Source organism: Dipodomys merriami, unplaced genomic scaffold (genome assembly GCF_024711535.1).
Source record: "Dipodomys merriami isolate MVZ:Mamm:240054 unplaced genomic scaffold, mDipMer1.0.p SCAF_25, whole genome shotgun sequence".
In the NCBI taxonomy this organism is placed as follows: Eukaryota; Metazoa; Chordata; class Mammalia; order Rodentia; family Heteromyidae; genus Dipodomys; species Dipodomys merriami.
Genome location: NW_027203937.1, coordinates 22,157,877 through 22,175,744, shown reverse-complemented (window position 1 = coordinate 22,175,744; position 17,868 = coordinate 22,157,877). Strand labels below are relative to the sequence as shown.

Genomic DNA, 17,868 nt, shown 5'->3' with positions numbered 1-17,868 from the left:
GGGATTCCCAAGGCTCATAAGCAATGATGAAAACCCAAACAGATGATTGAAATACGTATCTAGACTTTGGGAGTGAGATCAGTCTAGGAGTCAAGATTTGAGACAGTTTTATGCAGTAATAAAAATACGATAATTGAGAAGGCAGAGAGTAAGAACCACTCACTGTCCTTTTATGCAAAAAGGAATGGATAAAACTCTAGTCCTGTAGAACAGGGGAAGAGGAGAACATAGGAAGAGGAGCCAGGAATGAGTCTATGAAAGAAAAAAATATGAGAGACATGGAGAATGAAAATATTAAACAAGTGAAGTACTCATTTTTTTCAACAGGAATAACTTTAGACCTGAGATGGAAGTTGGAAACCACACCGTTGTGACAGAGTTCATCATTCTGGGCTTAACAGAAGATCCTACACTTTGTGTCATCTTCTTTGTGATATTTCTAGGGGTTTATATCATCACTTTAGTAGGCAATATCAGCATAATCACTTTAATAAGAAGCTGTTCCCAGCTCCACACCCCCATGTACCTGTTCCTTAGCCATCTGGCTTTTGTGGACATTGGATCTTCCACAGCAGTCACACCTATAATGCTTGTGGGTTTCTTTGGACATGGAACAGCCCTCCCTGTGGCTGGCTGTGAGGCTCAATTCTGTTCTGTTGTGTTGTTTGGGACAACTGACTGCTTTCTGCTGGCAGCCATGGCCTATGATCGCTATGTGGCTATTTGTTCACCCCTGCTCTACTCAACCCACATGTCCCCTAGAGTTTGCATTCTCTTGGTGGCAGTGTCCTATCTGGGTGGTTGTGTGAATTCTGGTACATTTGGTAGTTGTTTACTAAGTCTGTTCTTCTGTGGACCCAATCAGATCGATCACTTTTTCTGTGATTTTTCTCCTCTATTGAAACTTTCCTGCTCAGATATCTCCATTGTTGAAATGATCCCATCTGTCTCTTCTGGCTCCATCATTGTGCTCACAGTGTTTGTCATCGCTGTGTCTTACATCTCCATCCTCACCACCATCCTGAAGATGCGCTCCACAGAAGGCCGACACAAGGCCTTCTCCACCTGCACCTCCCACCTCACTGCAGTCACTCTGTTCTACGGAACCATCACATTCATTTATGTGATGCCCAAGTCCAACTACTCCACTAAGCAGAACAGGATAGTGTCTCTGTTCTACACAGTTGTGATCCCCATGTTGAATCCCCTGATCTACAGCCTGAGGAACAGAGATGTGAAGGAGGCCCTGAGGAAGATGACTGTCAGAATGTATTCTTAGCATCTACAGTTTGAATTTAAGTGGTGTATGTGTGTGGGGAGGGGGAGGTATGTGAGTGTGTTATTTACCTCTATCACATTTCGTGTCTACTACACGCAATTTAGTGGAGTGTTTGAGGTAAACATCATATTGCTATGTTCCCTTACCTTTATGTATTTCTATATCAATTGAAAGACATCTTGAAATCAATACCATTATAGTAAACTTTTGCAGATGTAAGGACTTTTTATTTATTTAGCAAGCAATAATTTGCTCTTGCTGTTATACCAGCCTACATTCCACATGTATCATGTGCTTCTATTGCTCATATCAATCACTTTTTATCCTTTCAAGTCTCATTTTGTGTACCATTATTATTTTTAACCAAGAAATATTCCTGGAAGATCAAATTAGTGAATATTCCTTCCTGAAGACCATTGGATATGAGATTAACACTTGAAATAAAAGATTCTAGCTCTAAAACTTCTATGATGCTATATTTAATTTTCATAATAAATCTACTATGATGTTGGGATTATGAAATCCATTCAATTTACAGATGAAAAACCTGGGTCTTAGCCAAAATCATTTGTTCAGAGAAATATAGACTCAATTCTCTGTTTCTATGCTTTGCACACTTAACCTACACTATAATATCACCATTAGCCTAGTAATGTTAGCATGAGGACACTGTAGAGGATTTTCTTGGTGGTGTTCGAACTTGGTTAGCCCTTTCCATCAATCATTGGACAGCCTTATGCTATAATGATCTCACTTGTGCAGACTGGAGCAAAGGTAAGGCTAAGAACACTGGATTGATTCCCAACATTTAGAAATATGGTCTTGACATCAGAATCATAGGATTTGGCTGGAATTCTAGCCATGCTTACATATATATTAGAACTATATCATTGAGCTATTGTAAACTTCATTGTTTATACAGATTTATAAGGGCTTTAAAATCTGAGCATTGAATTTTTTTCTTTACACCTCTAGTTTCATCGATCCAGATCTAAGGAAATTAGAACTTGTAAAAAAAAGCCTTATAAATACCATCACATGGCACTACACATTTTTATTGTAGAAATAAAACTTGAAATGGTAAGAAGTGATTTCTTGAAACATAGAAACTCTAAAGCAAATATTGAGACAACTGATTGCATGATTTAGAATGGCATCTGAATGGAAGCTTTAGAATCTAATTTTCCTTCTTCCAGTAATGGATTGAAAGATATGAAGGCTTGAAGGTATTCAAAATGTCTTAACAAAATGGAAAATATTTGTATTATATTAATTTATTTATTTGAAAGTTAAAACTTTTGTATTACTATTATAAAGGTGGTTGCATTTACATAAGTCAGATAATGAGTACATTGCTTATTTGTTTTGTCAGTTGTGGGTCTTAAACTCTGCGACTGGGAGCTGTCCCTCAGCTCTTCAGCTCAATGCTAGTTCTACCACTTAGCCACAGCACAATTTCTGTTTTTTCTGGTGGCTTATTGGAGATAAGAGTCTCACAGACTTTTCTGCCTGGGCTATCTTTGAACCACAATCCTCAGATTTCAGCCTCCTGAAGAGCTAAGAGTACAGGCATGAGCCTTCGATGCCTGGCTATGTGTAAATTTCTTTTTAAACAATGTCATTCCTTCCTTCACTTTCTCCCACTTTTTCCCTCTTTTCCCCATCCACAAGTTATATAAATTTTATTGTTATTATTAAGGTGTTGTACAGAGGAGATATAATTTCACAAATCTGGTTACAATATATCATTTTCAAGTAAATCTGTGAAGTATAATGATTTTTTCCAGTGGAAAATAAAAAACAAAGAACTAAAGGTGGCAAAGATAAATTAAACACAGAAAATTATGTAGCAAACGTATTGTAAGCAGTTTCTTTTCCTTTTAAAATGTCTCCTATCTGTGCTTTATTTACAATAAAGAAACTTTAAAGCTAAACATAACATGTGGGAAGGATGTGCTATATTCTTTTTTTAATTGTGAAAATACTGTACAGAGGGGTTACAATTACAGGGGCAAGATAATGAGTACATTTCTTATCAAGCATTGTAGCCTCCTCCTTTGTTTCCCCTTCCCGTCCGGATGTGATATATTCTGACACTCAAAACCATGTAGCTGTTTTAACATAATGGTTCACTGAGCATTTGCTGAAGTTCCAAGCATTCAGGATTACAAAAACGTACATTTTGACCTCACACATTTATTATTTGATTAAACTTGTGCTCACATTTTTATAAAAATAATTAGGTGTCTAGACTTGTAGTAAGCCCAAAGGAGAGTTACTTTCCCCAGCCAAGAATGTACAGCAATACTTTTTGGAGAACAAATCACTAAAACATATTCTTGTAATATGACTATATTCCACAAAGAGCAAGATGTATGAAGACTAACATTTATAAAGCACTAAGAATGAAATGATGGAAGGGGAAAGAAGTGGGAGAATAAAGGGGGGTAGTTGCGACCAATGTATGTTGTTTATACATATTAAAATGTCATGATTACAGTAGGTTTAATTTAGGGCTAATGAGATGAGCTCCATTATTCTTCATAACTAATAGGCACTAGTGAAAAAGAAAATTACGTCTCTAATGAATTTTATATCTTACATATTTCATGAAAAAGTGAATGATAGAGAAATTCTCCAAATTTTTCCTTCCTTCCTTCCTTCCTTGATTGTTTTTTTTCCTTTTCTTTCTTTCTTTTGAGATGGGGCTTCACTAAGTTGCCCAAGCCTTGGTCTTAAGAGGAACCTTCATGTCTCATTCTTCTGAAAAGCTTTGAATTAAGGCATGTGTCATGTCCCTCAACTCTCTGAGGATAGGCATCATGTCTTTCTCATTTTAGTGTCTTTGATGCTTACTAGCATCTGGCAAGAACACATCCAAGGAATATCAATAGATTTGAAATTTACAATGCACATAAATATATTTACATGATGTCTATATAGATATGAATATATGGACAAGATCTCGATCAGTGCCTAGTATATCCAAAGAGCACTGGCAATAGGGAAGCTTAGATTCCATTAGAAAGTGGATAAAGGATGGAAATTGTTATATTGAGGTTCAGAGAAGTAAGATCAATAGAGAAGAATATTTGAGAGCCTAGTATAGTTTACCTGCCTCCCTTTGCTTTCTCTTTTCTATTTCTTGAGATGTGTAATGAACTGATTAATTTCTCACTGAAATTTAGGAAAACTAGGAGATAACTTTCACAAAACCTCTTTTTGATTCCCCCCTTATATTTTATTCATTATTAATGTTAGTCATTTTAAGGAAATCAAACATTTTACTTCTGTAAAAAAAAAAAAAGGCATTTCGCAACTCAATGTTTTCTCCTGAAATTTTTAGATTCCAAAAGAAGACAATAGAAAAAAGTGGGAGATAAGCCATGAACCAATTATAAACAAGTTTATTCTTTAACTAAGACATCAGTCATTTAACTAAGTCCAGATGCTGTTTCTGAATGTGATTTCTTTCTCTTTCTTTCTTTCTTTCTTTCTTTCTTTCTTTCTTTCTTTCTTTCTTTCTTTCTTTCTTTCTTTCTTTCCTTCTTTCTTTCTTTCTTTCTTTCTTTCTTTCTTTCTTTCTTTCTTTCTTTCTTTCCCTTCCTTCCTTCCTTCCTTCCTTCCTTCCTTCCTTCCTTCCTTCCTTCCTTCCTTCCTTTCTTCTTTCTTTCTTTCTTTCTTTCTTTCTTTCTTTCTTTCTTTCTTTCTTTCTTTCTTTCTTTCTTTCTTTCTTTCTTTCTTCCTTCCTTTCTTTCTTTCTTCCTTTCTTTCTTCCTTTCTTTCTTGTCATGAACTCTGGGTCTGGGCACTGTCCTCCAGCTCCTCAACTCAAGGGTAGGGCTCTACCACTTGAGCCACAAAGCCGTTTCTAGTTTTCTGGTAGTTTATAGGAGCATCTAACGGATTTTCCTGCCTGGGCTGGCTTTGAATCATGCTCCTCATATCTCAGCCTCCTGAGTAGCTAGGATGACAGGTGTGAGTCACCGGCGCCTAGCTTCTGAAAGTGATTTCTTGTAGATTCTTTTGTAAGATGTAGAGTCAACCACAGCAGCAAACTCTTAATCAAGTAGCATGACAAATCCCATTATACCTATATCAACCAATGACTTCCCCCAGTGATTCTGGCTAGCCGAGTGGTTTGTATCTGAGGTTTCCATTAATAAACACTACTTCCTCCCTTGTATATATTAGCATTTCTGTAAAAATAAAAAATGAATATCAATGTTAACCTGGTTTTCAAGGGTATACTTCCCTACTTGTTTGCAAGAAGCCCATCAGAATATTCTAAAACACTTTTTCTTTCTGTAATTTTCCAAGTATAATTTGACTGGGGAGGGGGCAGGGGGATTTGCTTCAGTCACTTGCTTCCAAATTGACACAAAACAAAGGTATATTTGTACAATTTCTCTCAACTAGTTTCCTATGGAAAGAACACAAACTTCTTTCTTATTTTGTATGTAAGGAAATGGTTTGGTTCTAAATTATTCTTTTAATTTTGCTACTCATGTTTTCTGTTATCTCTCTTCTACTTCACAAAAGCTAGTACCTTGAAGTGTTCTTACAGAGGCTGAAGCAGAACATAGAAAGTATTCATCTAGAGTTGAAGAAGGATCCAGTTAACTTTACCTGACCACAGTATTGTCTCTCTCTGATGTGTCCTTTTCTGATTGTCTCATTCCTTTATTTTTTCTCTTCAGATAAACATTCTGTCAAACAAATAGAGATTTGCCTCTCAAACTCATCAGTGGCAACCTCCTTTAGCTCAGCACCATGTGTAACTCTTGCCTTTGTTCTTTTCCTAGTACAATCTAAAGGCTGTTAAGGACACCCCAAGGGGTCTCTCCATGTTTTCCTACTGAAATGTGAATTACTTCCCTGAGTCACTACCAACATCTCTTCCTGTTTTTCTTTTGAGGCTAGTAGCTCTATCTAGTTTGTTGAGAACTTTGGAGTTATGATTGATTCTTCTCTGTAACTCTAGTGACAGAATTTTGGGACTAGTTCTATCCTTAAAAACACACCTTGTGTATATATGCCACATTTTTTTGATCCATTCATCTACTGAGGGACATAAAGGTCAGATAAGTTGATGTTAGGGAAATGAACCCTAAGATATGTATTCAAATGTTTTTTTTTCTTTCATGCGATTGTTTCTAACACATTTATAAGATTATTTCTTTGTTGCTTTGTATGTCCCTCCCACACGGTATAACCCCTGCTTTCACTGTATTGGATGTCAGTATAATTTGTGGAGGGGAAGGGGAAAAACAAATTGTTTAACCAGGGATCCAGGTGGACCCATTGCAACAATGAGATGTACAAGTCGTTATGTCGAAAACGAACTTTACAACTTTGGTGGGGGGGGGGGGAGCGGGGAGGATTGGGTGGAGGGAAGGATGGGAAAGGATGGGAAGGGGAAACAAAGGAGGAGGCTACAATGCTTGATAAGAAATGTACTCATCTTGCCCATGTAATTGTAACCCCTCTGTACAGTATTTTCACAATAAAAAAAACACACACACACACACACCTTGTTCAACTTTCTTTCTCTCAACTCCATCAGCTCTGACTGTGGAATATTTTGGCTCTGCTAGTACAGACTCAGTCAAATCCTTCTAAGATAACCTCATTCCTTCTCTCGGTCTTTCTTCAGCCCACTCTTTCCCAACAATCTGTGTATTCTGTCTTCTCTGTCTTCTACCATTTTAGAAACATTATTTTCACTCTTATTTTCCCTAATACTCCTGAAATCTAGGGCACAACTCAGTCTTAATTCTTCCTCAATGTCTATGCCAAATCTCATAAGGTGAGAGGAGAAAGTGCTCTTTCTTTTTCATTTTCCTTGTTAGTCTAAGTCCCAAATCATCTTTGCTCTTTTTAAGATCTATTTTATTATTTCAGTGGTTTAAAATAAATTTTCCTCTAAAGATTACCTGATTACTATTAATCATTTCATGACTCAATTTTCAGTCTCTTTCATTTGCTTTTAGATTCAAATATTGTCTCTTGTTGCAACAAATACTAAAGTGTTATAAAGAAGGATTTTGTGACTTTCCCTAGGGGCTGAATTAAATTGGCATGCTGAAGTCTATAGTCTTCCTCTCTTGCTCCAGGCCCTTGTTAAGAAAAACATATTAAATAATGAACTCACAGCAATGCTGGAAAACAGATAGGGGAAGGATCTTCTTTCTAATATCACTAAATAATGAGTATTCCCAGAAAGATATAATGCAATTAAAGGAAAGAGCTACAGTTCGACACATGTGTTAGGAGAAAGTAATTGTTTTACTGAACCTTGGAGGCAGCAGTAAAAGTGAGCAGGAGTAATCTCTATGACCATTAACAGGACCATTGTTTGAGGCATCCCAGTGTAAATCAGACATTTTAATCTTCTCCAGTCCTAAATACAATGCCTTAGTGATTTCTCCTGGGAGAAAGATAAGTGAATATGTAAGCTCAATAGGCAAGTTTGCTTTCCCAGTACAGGCAACATCCAGGATGAATGTGGAATGGACAGAACAGGCCCAGATGCTCATGCCTCCTGTCCTTCCTCAGGGACACTGGGGGTGACTTTGGTAAATATTTCTCACATTCCCCGAAAGAATGATTAATAATCAGATATACGTGGAAACAATACTGTGGGAGAGATGAAAGCACCCATTCCAGAAGATCATGTGGATATAGTCATGTACAGGAGGAGGAGGTTTACCAGAGAGATTGACAAGGCCATCTCCCCCACGGGACAGAGAACAATATGGAGCCTGTCCCTATTCAAGGGCATCCTAATAACATCTGTGCTGAGGCTGGAGGTACTCTGCTTGTGCAAGTAGGTCTGGGTGGAGAGTGGGAATGCAGACCTATTCCAGAGCTCCAGGAGAATCTTTGTGAAGGGCAGAGTGAAGTTTAGGCTTGAGTGGCCTGCAGGCATTCTGCAGATGCAGCTGGGGCCTAGAGATACAAGCTGCTCCAGGAAGTGAAATTGGAGGGGCTGAAGACCTGAGATGGAGGACATGCTAACAAGAGAGATGCCAACAGTTACTGTCAATAACTGTGTACATATGACCATATAAGATGATGTTAAGCAAAATGAACTCCAGATATGTAAACAAGAGGTATTCCTTGTTGTTACTGTTTTTAATGTACTATGTGATTTCTTTTTTCTTTTGTTCCCCCCACCTATGTTTTATCCCCTGTTGTCACTGTATTTTATTTTGATACCCTGTGTATTGTATATACATTTATCTGAATTAGGGAAGGGAAGGGGAATAACAAAATGGGGAGACAAAGGACAAAGGGCAAACCAATGCAACAGCGATATTCACAAGACAATATGTTGGAAATAAACTGTACAACTTGGGGGGAGGGAAAGGGGAAGAAAAATGAGACTTGGGATAACATGTTTGATAAGAAATGTACTCACTACCATACATATGTAACTGTAACCCCTCTGTATATCACATTGACAATAAAATTAAATTAAAAAAGATTTGACATCCAAGAAAACAGTTTATAAAATTAGAATAAAAACTTTAGTGTAAATGTAGTTTGAGATATACTTAGGCATATGAGAAAATATTGTATGTATAAAAGTCAACTTTGAGTACTCTAACATAAAAACTTTATTAACAAAATAGAAAAAAGGAAACACATATTTTGGGTTATCTAAATGGACACAGAGAGTTCCTGTTAGTGAACTATGAAACAAAGCTGAAATAAAGCTTAGAAATGTGACTCAGTGTAAAAGGTCCAAGAGAAGATAGAAATGAAGATGTTTAAGAGACAAAGAAGACAGATTGAAAAATCCAACAACTATCTACGTAGAATCCCGACAGTAAAAACAGTGGAGTAGATATGGAGAAGCAATACTTAATGAAGTAGCTGAAGAAAAACATTTCAGTGCCCAATAGAAAAGAGGGTTCTCTTGAAAAAACAGTGACTATCAATCAAGTAGGGAGAATGACAAGAAAACAGTATACTCCCAAATGATGTAATAAAGCTTCAAAACAAGGACTGTAGAGACTATCCTAAAGAAGACAGCCCATAAATAATAACAATTATATACAGGGGATCAGAACACTGACACCAGATACAAATCTGTAAATCTGCTAACCTTAGATACAGGAAGATAAAGAGGCAACTTTTCTCAACCATGACAGGGAGAATAATAGTACACATGGAATCCTAGGACCAAATAATGTGTGATTCAGGCAGAAGGGAAAATAGGGACATTTTTATATCTTGGAAGGTCTCAGTTTACTACTTACAAAACAAAAATCTCAGGAGACACATGAAGCAGAAAACAACCACAAAAACCAGAAGTAAATAAAAAATATAGTAATTTATTAATGTAGGTAATTTGTTGATTAAAATAATAATTCATAATTAAAGTTCCTAATGCTTTAACAAAGCGATTTGGGGATAAATAAAATAATAGGTAATGGAAGCTGTGATTCTTGTCAAATTCAAAATCAGGGATTAAGAACAAATTAATTCTAGGCATTGGTAGAAAATATGAACAATGTATTAGATCTTGAAGAGTTATAACTCCTGGACAAATAGGCATAACATATAAATTCTATGTTATTAGAAGAACAGAATTACAAGGGAAGCAGAATCCATCTAATATAAAAAATGATAAGAAAGTAAAAATAAACTTGTCTGATAGTGTCATTCAGTAATTAAGTAAGGAAATATGTCCTTTTCACTATTGCTGATGGAAAGTATGTTGAAAAAATTGTTTTTAAAAAATACAAAGTGTATATATACCACATTTTCTTGATCCATTCATATACTGAGGGGCATCTGGGTTGGTTCCAGATCTTAGCTATGGTAAATAATGCTGCAATAGACATAGTTGTGCTGGTAGCTTTAGTATGGTCTTGTTTGTGATCATTTGGGTAAATGCCCAAAAGCGGGATTGCTGGGTCATAGGGGAGCTCTATGTGGAGTCTTTTGAGGAACCTCCATACTACTTTCCAAAGTGATTGAACAAGTTTACACTCTCACCAACAATGAAGTAAGGTTCCCTTCTGTCCACATCCCCTCCAGCATCTATTGTTATTAGAGTTCTTGATTATAACCATTCTAACTGGGGTGAGGTGATATCTCAATGTTGTTTTGATTTGCATTTCTTTTATGGCTAGAGAGGTTGAGCATTTCCTCATGTGTCTATTGGCCATCCTTCTTTCCTCTTCAGAGAAATTTCTCTTTAAGTCTTTAGCCCACTTATTTATTGGTATAAATACGCAATGTAATTCTATGCCTCCATCAGAAAGAATGACATTGCCCCATTTGTTAGGAAATGGAAAGACTTGGAAAAAATTATATTAAGTGAAGTAAGCCAGGCCCAAAGAAACCTAGGTCCCATGTTTTCCCTTATTTCCAATAACTAGTATATGTCTGAGTCAAGTAGAAAAGGTCAGATAAGTTGATGTTAGGGGAATGAGCTACAAGATAAGTATTCAAATGTTTTTTTCCCCTTTCATGCAATTGTTTCCAACATATTTATAAGATGATTTCTATGTTGCTTTGTATGTCCCTCCCCCACGGTATAACCCATGCTTTCACTGTATTTGATGTTGGTATAATTTGTGGAGGGTAAGGGCAAAAACAAATCATTTAACTAGGGATACAGGTGGACCCATTGCAACAATGAGATGTACAAGTTGTTATGTTGAAAGACGAAGTTTACAACTTTGGTGGGAGGGGGAGGGTTGGGTGAGGGGGGGCAGAGTATGGGAAGGATGGGAAGGGGAAACAGAGGAAGCAACAATGCTTGATAAGAAATGTACTCGTTATCTTGCCCATGTAATTGTAACTCCTCTGTACGGTATTCTCACAATAAAAAATAAATAAAAAAAGAAATGCTCAACTTCTCTGGCCATAAATGAAATGTAAATCAAAACAACATTGATATTCCACTTACCCCAGTTATAATGGCTATAATCAAGAACTCTAATAACAACAGAAGCTGGAGCGGATGTGGACAGAAGGGAACTTTACTGCATTGTTGGTGGGAGTATAAACTTGTTCAACCACTTTAAAAAGCAGTATGGAGGTTCCTCAAAAGACTCCACATAGAGCTCCCCTATGACCCAGCAATCTCACTTTTGGGCATTTACCCAAATGATCACAAACAATGTTTATTGCAGCATTATTTACCATAGCTAAGATATGGAACCAACCCAGATGGCCCTCAGTAGATGAATGGATCAAGAAAATGTGATACACACACACACACACACAAAATGGAATTCTATGCCTCCATCAGAAAGAATGACACTGTCTCATTTGTTAGGGAATGGAAAGAGTTGGAATAATTATATTAAGTGAAGTAAGCCAGACCCAAAGTAACACAGGTCCCGCAATAACTAGTATACATCTAGGATAATCTTAACAGACAGCAGAAAAAGTCAAAAGCTATGTCCATATGACATATAAGATGATGCTAAGCAAAATGAACCCCAAGATAAGGACACAAGAGGTTTTATTTTTGTCACTGTCATTTTTAATATACTACGAGAATTTTTTGTTTCTTTTCTATGTTCTTCTCCCATTGTATAACCCCTGTTGTCACTGTATTTGATTTTGGTTCCCTGAATCTTGTATATACATTTTTCTAATTTGGGGAGTGGAAGGGAAATAACAAAATGCTGAAACAAGGATATGGGATGACCCATTGTAACAATGAGATGTACAAGACACTGTGTTGAAAATGATAACTTCAGTGGAGGGGGTGAGGGAGTGGTTAGAGTGGGGATGAGGGAAGGGATGGTAGGGAAAAACAACGGAGGGGGTAACAATGCTTCACAGGAAATGTTCTCATTACCTTACTCATGTAACTGTAACCCCTCTGTACAGTATCTTTACAATAAAATGTGTTTCTCTAAAAAAAGAAATACCTAAAAATTACTAAATTGGGTGCTGGTGGCTCACGCCTGTAACCCTAGCTACTCAGGAGGCTGAGATCTGAGGATCCTGGTTCAGAGCCAGCCCAGGTAGGAAAGCCAATGAGACTTTTATCTTCACTTAGTCAGAAGTGGAGCTGTGGTTTGAGTGGCAGAATATCAGCCTTGAGCAAAACAGCTAAGGGACAGTCTCCAGACCCTGAGTTAAAGACCCAGGACAGCACAAAATAAATGAGCAAACAAATAAATAAGTAAAATAAATAGATAAATAAATAAATAAATAAATAAATGAAAGAAATACTGATTTTCTTCTTTAAATAGCTTGGCAGTATCAGAGTTTACATTGCTCAAACCTTCTAATCCAGTATTCCCACTCCTTGGTGTGTGGTGAATGGAAGCATTGGCACATGAAGTATTTGAATGGGTATGATTTAAAGCCATTGATAAGAGTGTTTTGATCTATATGAGTTACTATAATGCATGAAGGAGATTACTACATACATGGAATAAAAAAGGGCTGACCTAGTGAACTAAGTAGTAGAATCTTTCTAGCAAACACAAAGACCTGAGTTCCATCTCCAGTACCACCAAATATAAAAATACATGCACGTGCGTGTACACACACACACACAACCCACATGGAAATTAGAAACAAGGTGGTGACCTTTGATTTGAGTGGAAAGAGAGCATTGAGATTGAAAACACCTTGGTCTAGGAGAGGAAGTAGCCGCCTTAATATTGGTATCCATATCTAGCTAAAGGCTATAGCTTTATTTTTTTTTAAATATACACACAGGAAGTGGCAATGTGGCTCAAGTGGTAAAGCGCTCATCTTGAGCTGAAGAGCACAGGGACAGTGCCCAGGCCCAGAGTTCAAGCCCCACAACTGACCAAAAACAACAACAAAACTATACACACATACATACAACCCACAAACCCACAAAAAGTGGAAAATGTTCCAACTGTGGTTCATTTTCACATAGCATTTTTACAACCCTTTCTGTAGCAGCCTAGGGCGTAGCTCAGTATAAACCACATGACAACCCCCTACAACAGTTCCAGACATCTGGCTCTGGCTACTTCTCAGAAGCAGCAGAGATGTTCACAGCAAGGCCAGGGCTAATTGTGTCTACTAAGCAAGCTTCAAAACCAATTAGATTTTTGTAGTTGTAATACTATATAAAAATAACAAAGAGAATAAGTGAAGCCCCTGAGATCTTAATGAAGACCTCAACCAGCATAATGATGCACGAATATATAAGCAAGCATAATTTTCTCAGTCTCACTGGATTTTTTTCCCATTGGATTTTCAACAGGATGTTAACAAACTTGTGTGTCTGAGGCTGTTCCAAACATCCTAAATCTTGCATAAGTAAGCCCTGCCGGGCAGGGATGATGAACAGAGTCTCTCTTTACCATAATGATTGACCAGCAGGTAACACTATTCATTCTTTGTCATTAATATATGAATGTCTCATAGAGAAATGCAAGATGTATTCTGAACGATTCTCAGAAGTCCCAGAGCATTACTTATGCTTCTTAAGCAAGTCACTAAAGTCCTGATTAAATTCAGGTAACAGAACAAAACTTAGTCTATGAAAAATTTTTTTTGGAATTTGAATTCATGGTCTCATACTTCTTAGACTGGCACCTACCACTTGAGCCACGCTCCTAGCCTCTTATTTCTTCTGTTATTCTTTCAGATAGGATCTTGTGTTTTAACCTGGGGTGATTCCTATCACTATCTTCCTACATGTCTCCCAAGTAGTTGGGATCACAGGTGTTTGTTCCTTCTTGGCTTGATGGTTGAGGAGTACTCTTGATTATATTTTCCTGAGTGGCCTAAGCTATGATCCTCCTCTTTTTACCTCAGGAGTAGCTAGGACTATAGGAATGAGCTGCCACATCAATCTCACAAATATTTAACCCATTACAACTTTAATACCTCACAGTAATCTAGACTTTATTACTGTCAATGCAAGATTAGTTCTGACACCATCTTGAAATGAACATGGACATTCGGATACTGCTGTTACATAGCAGTTTCAATCCCTTTGGATATATACCCTGAGTATGATAGCTGGCTCACAGGGTGATTCTATTTTTAGTATTTTGAGGGACCCTACACTGCTTTCCAAAATGGCTGTTCTAGTTTATACCCCACAACAGGTGCAGAGTTGGATTTATTCTACAATCTTCCAGTGTTTTTTACATTTGATCATTTTTATAATGACAAGTCTAATGGGAAAGGATGGAGGTTTATCTCATTGTGGTTTTAATTTATATTTCTTTAATGATTATAGATGTTGATAACTCTTATTTTATTTCTTTTTTTAGGGGTGCAAATCCTAGGGCTCGAATTCGGGGCCTGGGTCCTGGACTTGAGCTTTTTTGTTCATGGCTAGCACTACACTACTTGAGCCACAGCTTTACTTCCAGCATTTTCAGTAGGTAATTGGGAATAAGTATCACACATACTTTCCTGCCTGGGTTGGTTTCCAACTGTAATCCTCTAATCTCAGTCCTCAGTAGCTAGGATTATAGGCATGAGCCATCAGCACCTGGGGAGAACTTTTCATATTTTTAATCACTAAGGGAATAGCCAAATATTTTACTGAAAAACATTATGGTATTTCATATGAACAACATTTTATTTATCTTGTGAATTCTGATTAAACCTTCTCCTTGATTTTTGTTAAATTAAATGTGTCCTTGGTATTTTTTCTCTCACATTGCTGCATAATATAAGCATGTACAATTTTGTGAGCATTCTATTATGCTATATTCACAAAAACATGAAATAGGTCCTTTATGTTTTGTTGAGTTCTTCAAGTAATGACCTAAAGTCAAATAATTTCTTGTGCTTCATTTCAGGATGAAACATTATGTGACGTTTTCATGGCAGCTCAACTGCAATTACATTAATGAGGGTAGGCGATATTCTGCAGGCCCAGCAAATGAACCTTGGAAACTCAGTGTAATCTAACATATCAGAGAGCAACATCTCACTTGCACTGTAATCTTGTTTTCTACATTTACCCAAAACCCAGGCTGGTGAGCGGAATCACTATATTACAATTGTAACCTGTAAGGTTTGTCATGTGGAATAAGAAGAGTTAGTTGATCATTGGTCATTTAATTTCCTCCTGAAAAGACTCACATTTCCTTTCAAGGTGACTTGGAAGTGTGGTCTCTCATTGAACTGAAAAATGAGGTAAATTCAATATTGCAGAACACTAGCCTGAGTTCTATCACCTTAACTCGATATTCAGGTTCTCAAAACTCCATTGCCATAAGCTTGCATTCAGCAGCATGAACAGATTAAATGTTGCAACTATGAGTGCCAACTGTGTTGTGATCTAAGTCATTGGTTGTCTTAGGAGAAATGAATAGTATTTTCAAATGCTGGACAATATAATGTGTTTGGAGACAAATGGTGAAGGATAGGCAGTAGACAAAAGTACTATCTAGATTTTCATTTTTAGTAAGTTAACAATTATAGGAAACATACCAAATATGACAAGTAGAAGTTCAATTAATGCATTCTAATATACACTGGTTTTTATTTTGATAGGTATATTCTAAAAGGATGAAGACTTGAAATGACACAGTGGTGACTGAGTTCATTATTCTGGGTTTAACAGAGGATCCTACATTCTGTTCCATCTTCTTTGTAGTTTTTCTAAGAATCTATATTTCTACTGCATTGGGTAATATAAGTATAATCATGTTAATCCAAAGAAGTCCTCAACTTCATACCCCCATGTACCTCTTTCTCAGCCACTTGGCCCTTGTGGACATTGGATATTCCACATCAGTCACACCTATAATGATTGTGAGTTTCCTAAGAGAGACAACTACCATCCCTGTTGCTGGCTTTATAGCTCAGCTTGGCTCTGATGTTGTTTTTGGTACAGCCGAATGCTTCCTGCTGGCTGCCATGGCCTATGATCGGCATGTGGCCATCTGCTCACCTCTGCTCTACTCCATGCTCATGTCTCACAGGGTTTGCATCATCTTACTGGTTGTTTCCTACTTGGGTGGGTGTCTGAATGCCTCATCATTTATCAGCTGTTTACTGAGCCTGACTTTCTGTTGATCAAATAAATTCCACCATTTCTTCTGGGACTTGCCACCCCTAGTAAAGCTTTCTTGTACCCATGTTTACATTGCTGAAATCTCTCCTGCCATCTCAGCCGGGTAGATCATTGTAATCATACTTTTCACCATCATCATCTCATACCTCTACATCCTCCACTCCATCCTGAAGATGCACTCTACTGAGGGAAGGCACAAGGCCTTCTCCACCTGCACCTCCCACCTCACTGTGGTCATATTGTTTTATGGGACAGTCACGTTTGTTTACATGATACCAAAGTCAGGTCACTCACCTGACCACACTCAAGTAGTATCTGTGATCTACATAGTGGTGATCCCAATGTTGAGCCCCTGATCTACAGCTTGAGGAACAAGGAGGTAAAAGAGGCCATGAGGAAATTGGTGGCGAGAACACATTCCTCATTCTGAAGCAAGTATACTGTGAATCTAGAAATAATAAATGGTTTGGGAATACATGTGATGGATGTTTTATGCTGTCCACTAGACTTACTTTAAGTGAGGAATTCTCTTAAATACACAATGGTAGTACGTTGATTCATGTCTGGTTTAACTTTGTAGAGTCACAAAATAAAATGCATTATTTTTCACAAACATCTGCACTGAAATTTATGGAGTCTTGGATTGGAGAATTTTTCCCTTCTCATTAAATAATGTTGAAAATTAACATTGTGGAAGCATCAGTCACTGAAAGTCAATACAATTATTTAAATATAAATACTTATAGTTCAAGTCACTTCCTGTGGAAAATGTTGCCTTTTTTTTGGATGCCAGTCCTGGGGCTAGAACCCAGGGCCAGGGTAAGTACTGTTCCTGAGTTCAAACCCAGGATTGGCACTAAAAAAGGCCTAGCACTATCCTTTTCACTCAAGACTGAAGATAAAGAGTCTCATAGATGTTCCTACTCATGCTGGCTTCAAACTGTGATCCTTAGATTTCAACCTCCTGAGTAGCTAAGGATACAGGTATGAGCCACTGGCACACAACTTACATTTTTTTCTTTTATACAGGGTTGTTATAACTATAGAAATCATGAAGCTGTATATTATATACATGTCACTGAGATTAAATGAACTAATTTTCAAATACACAGACTTACTAATTTCTTTTGATTACCTTCTCTGCCAGTTATTGAGGTTTGTAAATAGCTAGCCATCAGTACATCTTCATTGTATTTTTAATTTATTCCACTGCAATGTTTATGCTTTCCATATTTTAAAGCTTATCACTTTAGTGGAGCTCAAATCTGTTTTGTGGTGTTGCTTGGGATGACCCAAGGCTTCTTGTTGGTTGTTATGCCAACAAAGTTGCTATGTGGTCATGTGATCACCCTGTTCTACATCATCCACATGTCACCAGAGTCTACATCCCCTTAGTAGAGGCTTCCTATCTGAGTGTTTAGCTGTGTGAATCTTTACACATTTACTCATTATCCTTCTGTGGACTAAATCTGTAAATCATTTTTTCCCCTTTGTAGAAACTTTTTGGTTCAGTTCCCATTATTGAAGTTATCTCCTCCATCTCTGTTCCTTCACTGTGCTCACAGTGCTTGTCATTGCACTG

General features: G+C 37.3%; 1 protein-coding gene and 1 pseudogene across 1 annotated transcript; both read left to right on the top strand.

The window, feature by feature from the left end:
* The first annotated feature begins 346 nt into the window (after positions 1–346).
* On the top strand, positions 347–1,279 carry LOC138836281 (olfactory receptor 5P1-like). The gene has a single exon (XM_070034774.1). The coding sequence runs from the start codon at positions 347–349 to the stop codon at positions 1,277–1,279; it is 933 nt and encodes a 310-aa protein (XP_069890875.1).
* A 14,673-nt stretch (positions 1,280–15,952) lies between these two features.
* On the top strand, positions 15,953–16,716 carry LOC138836629 (olfactory receptor 5P4-like; annotated as a pseudogene).
* The last annotated feature ends 1,152 nt before the right edge of the window (positions 16,717–17,868 follow it).

Excerpts from the sequence above, each read along its gene's own strand:
- LOC138836281 (XM_070034774.1), top strand. The coding sequence starts at position 347 with ATGGAAGTTGGAAACCACACCGTTGTGACAGAGTTCATCATTCTGGGC.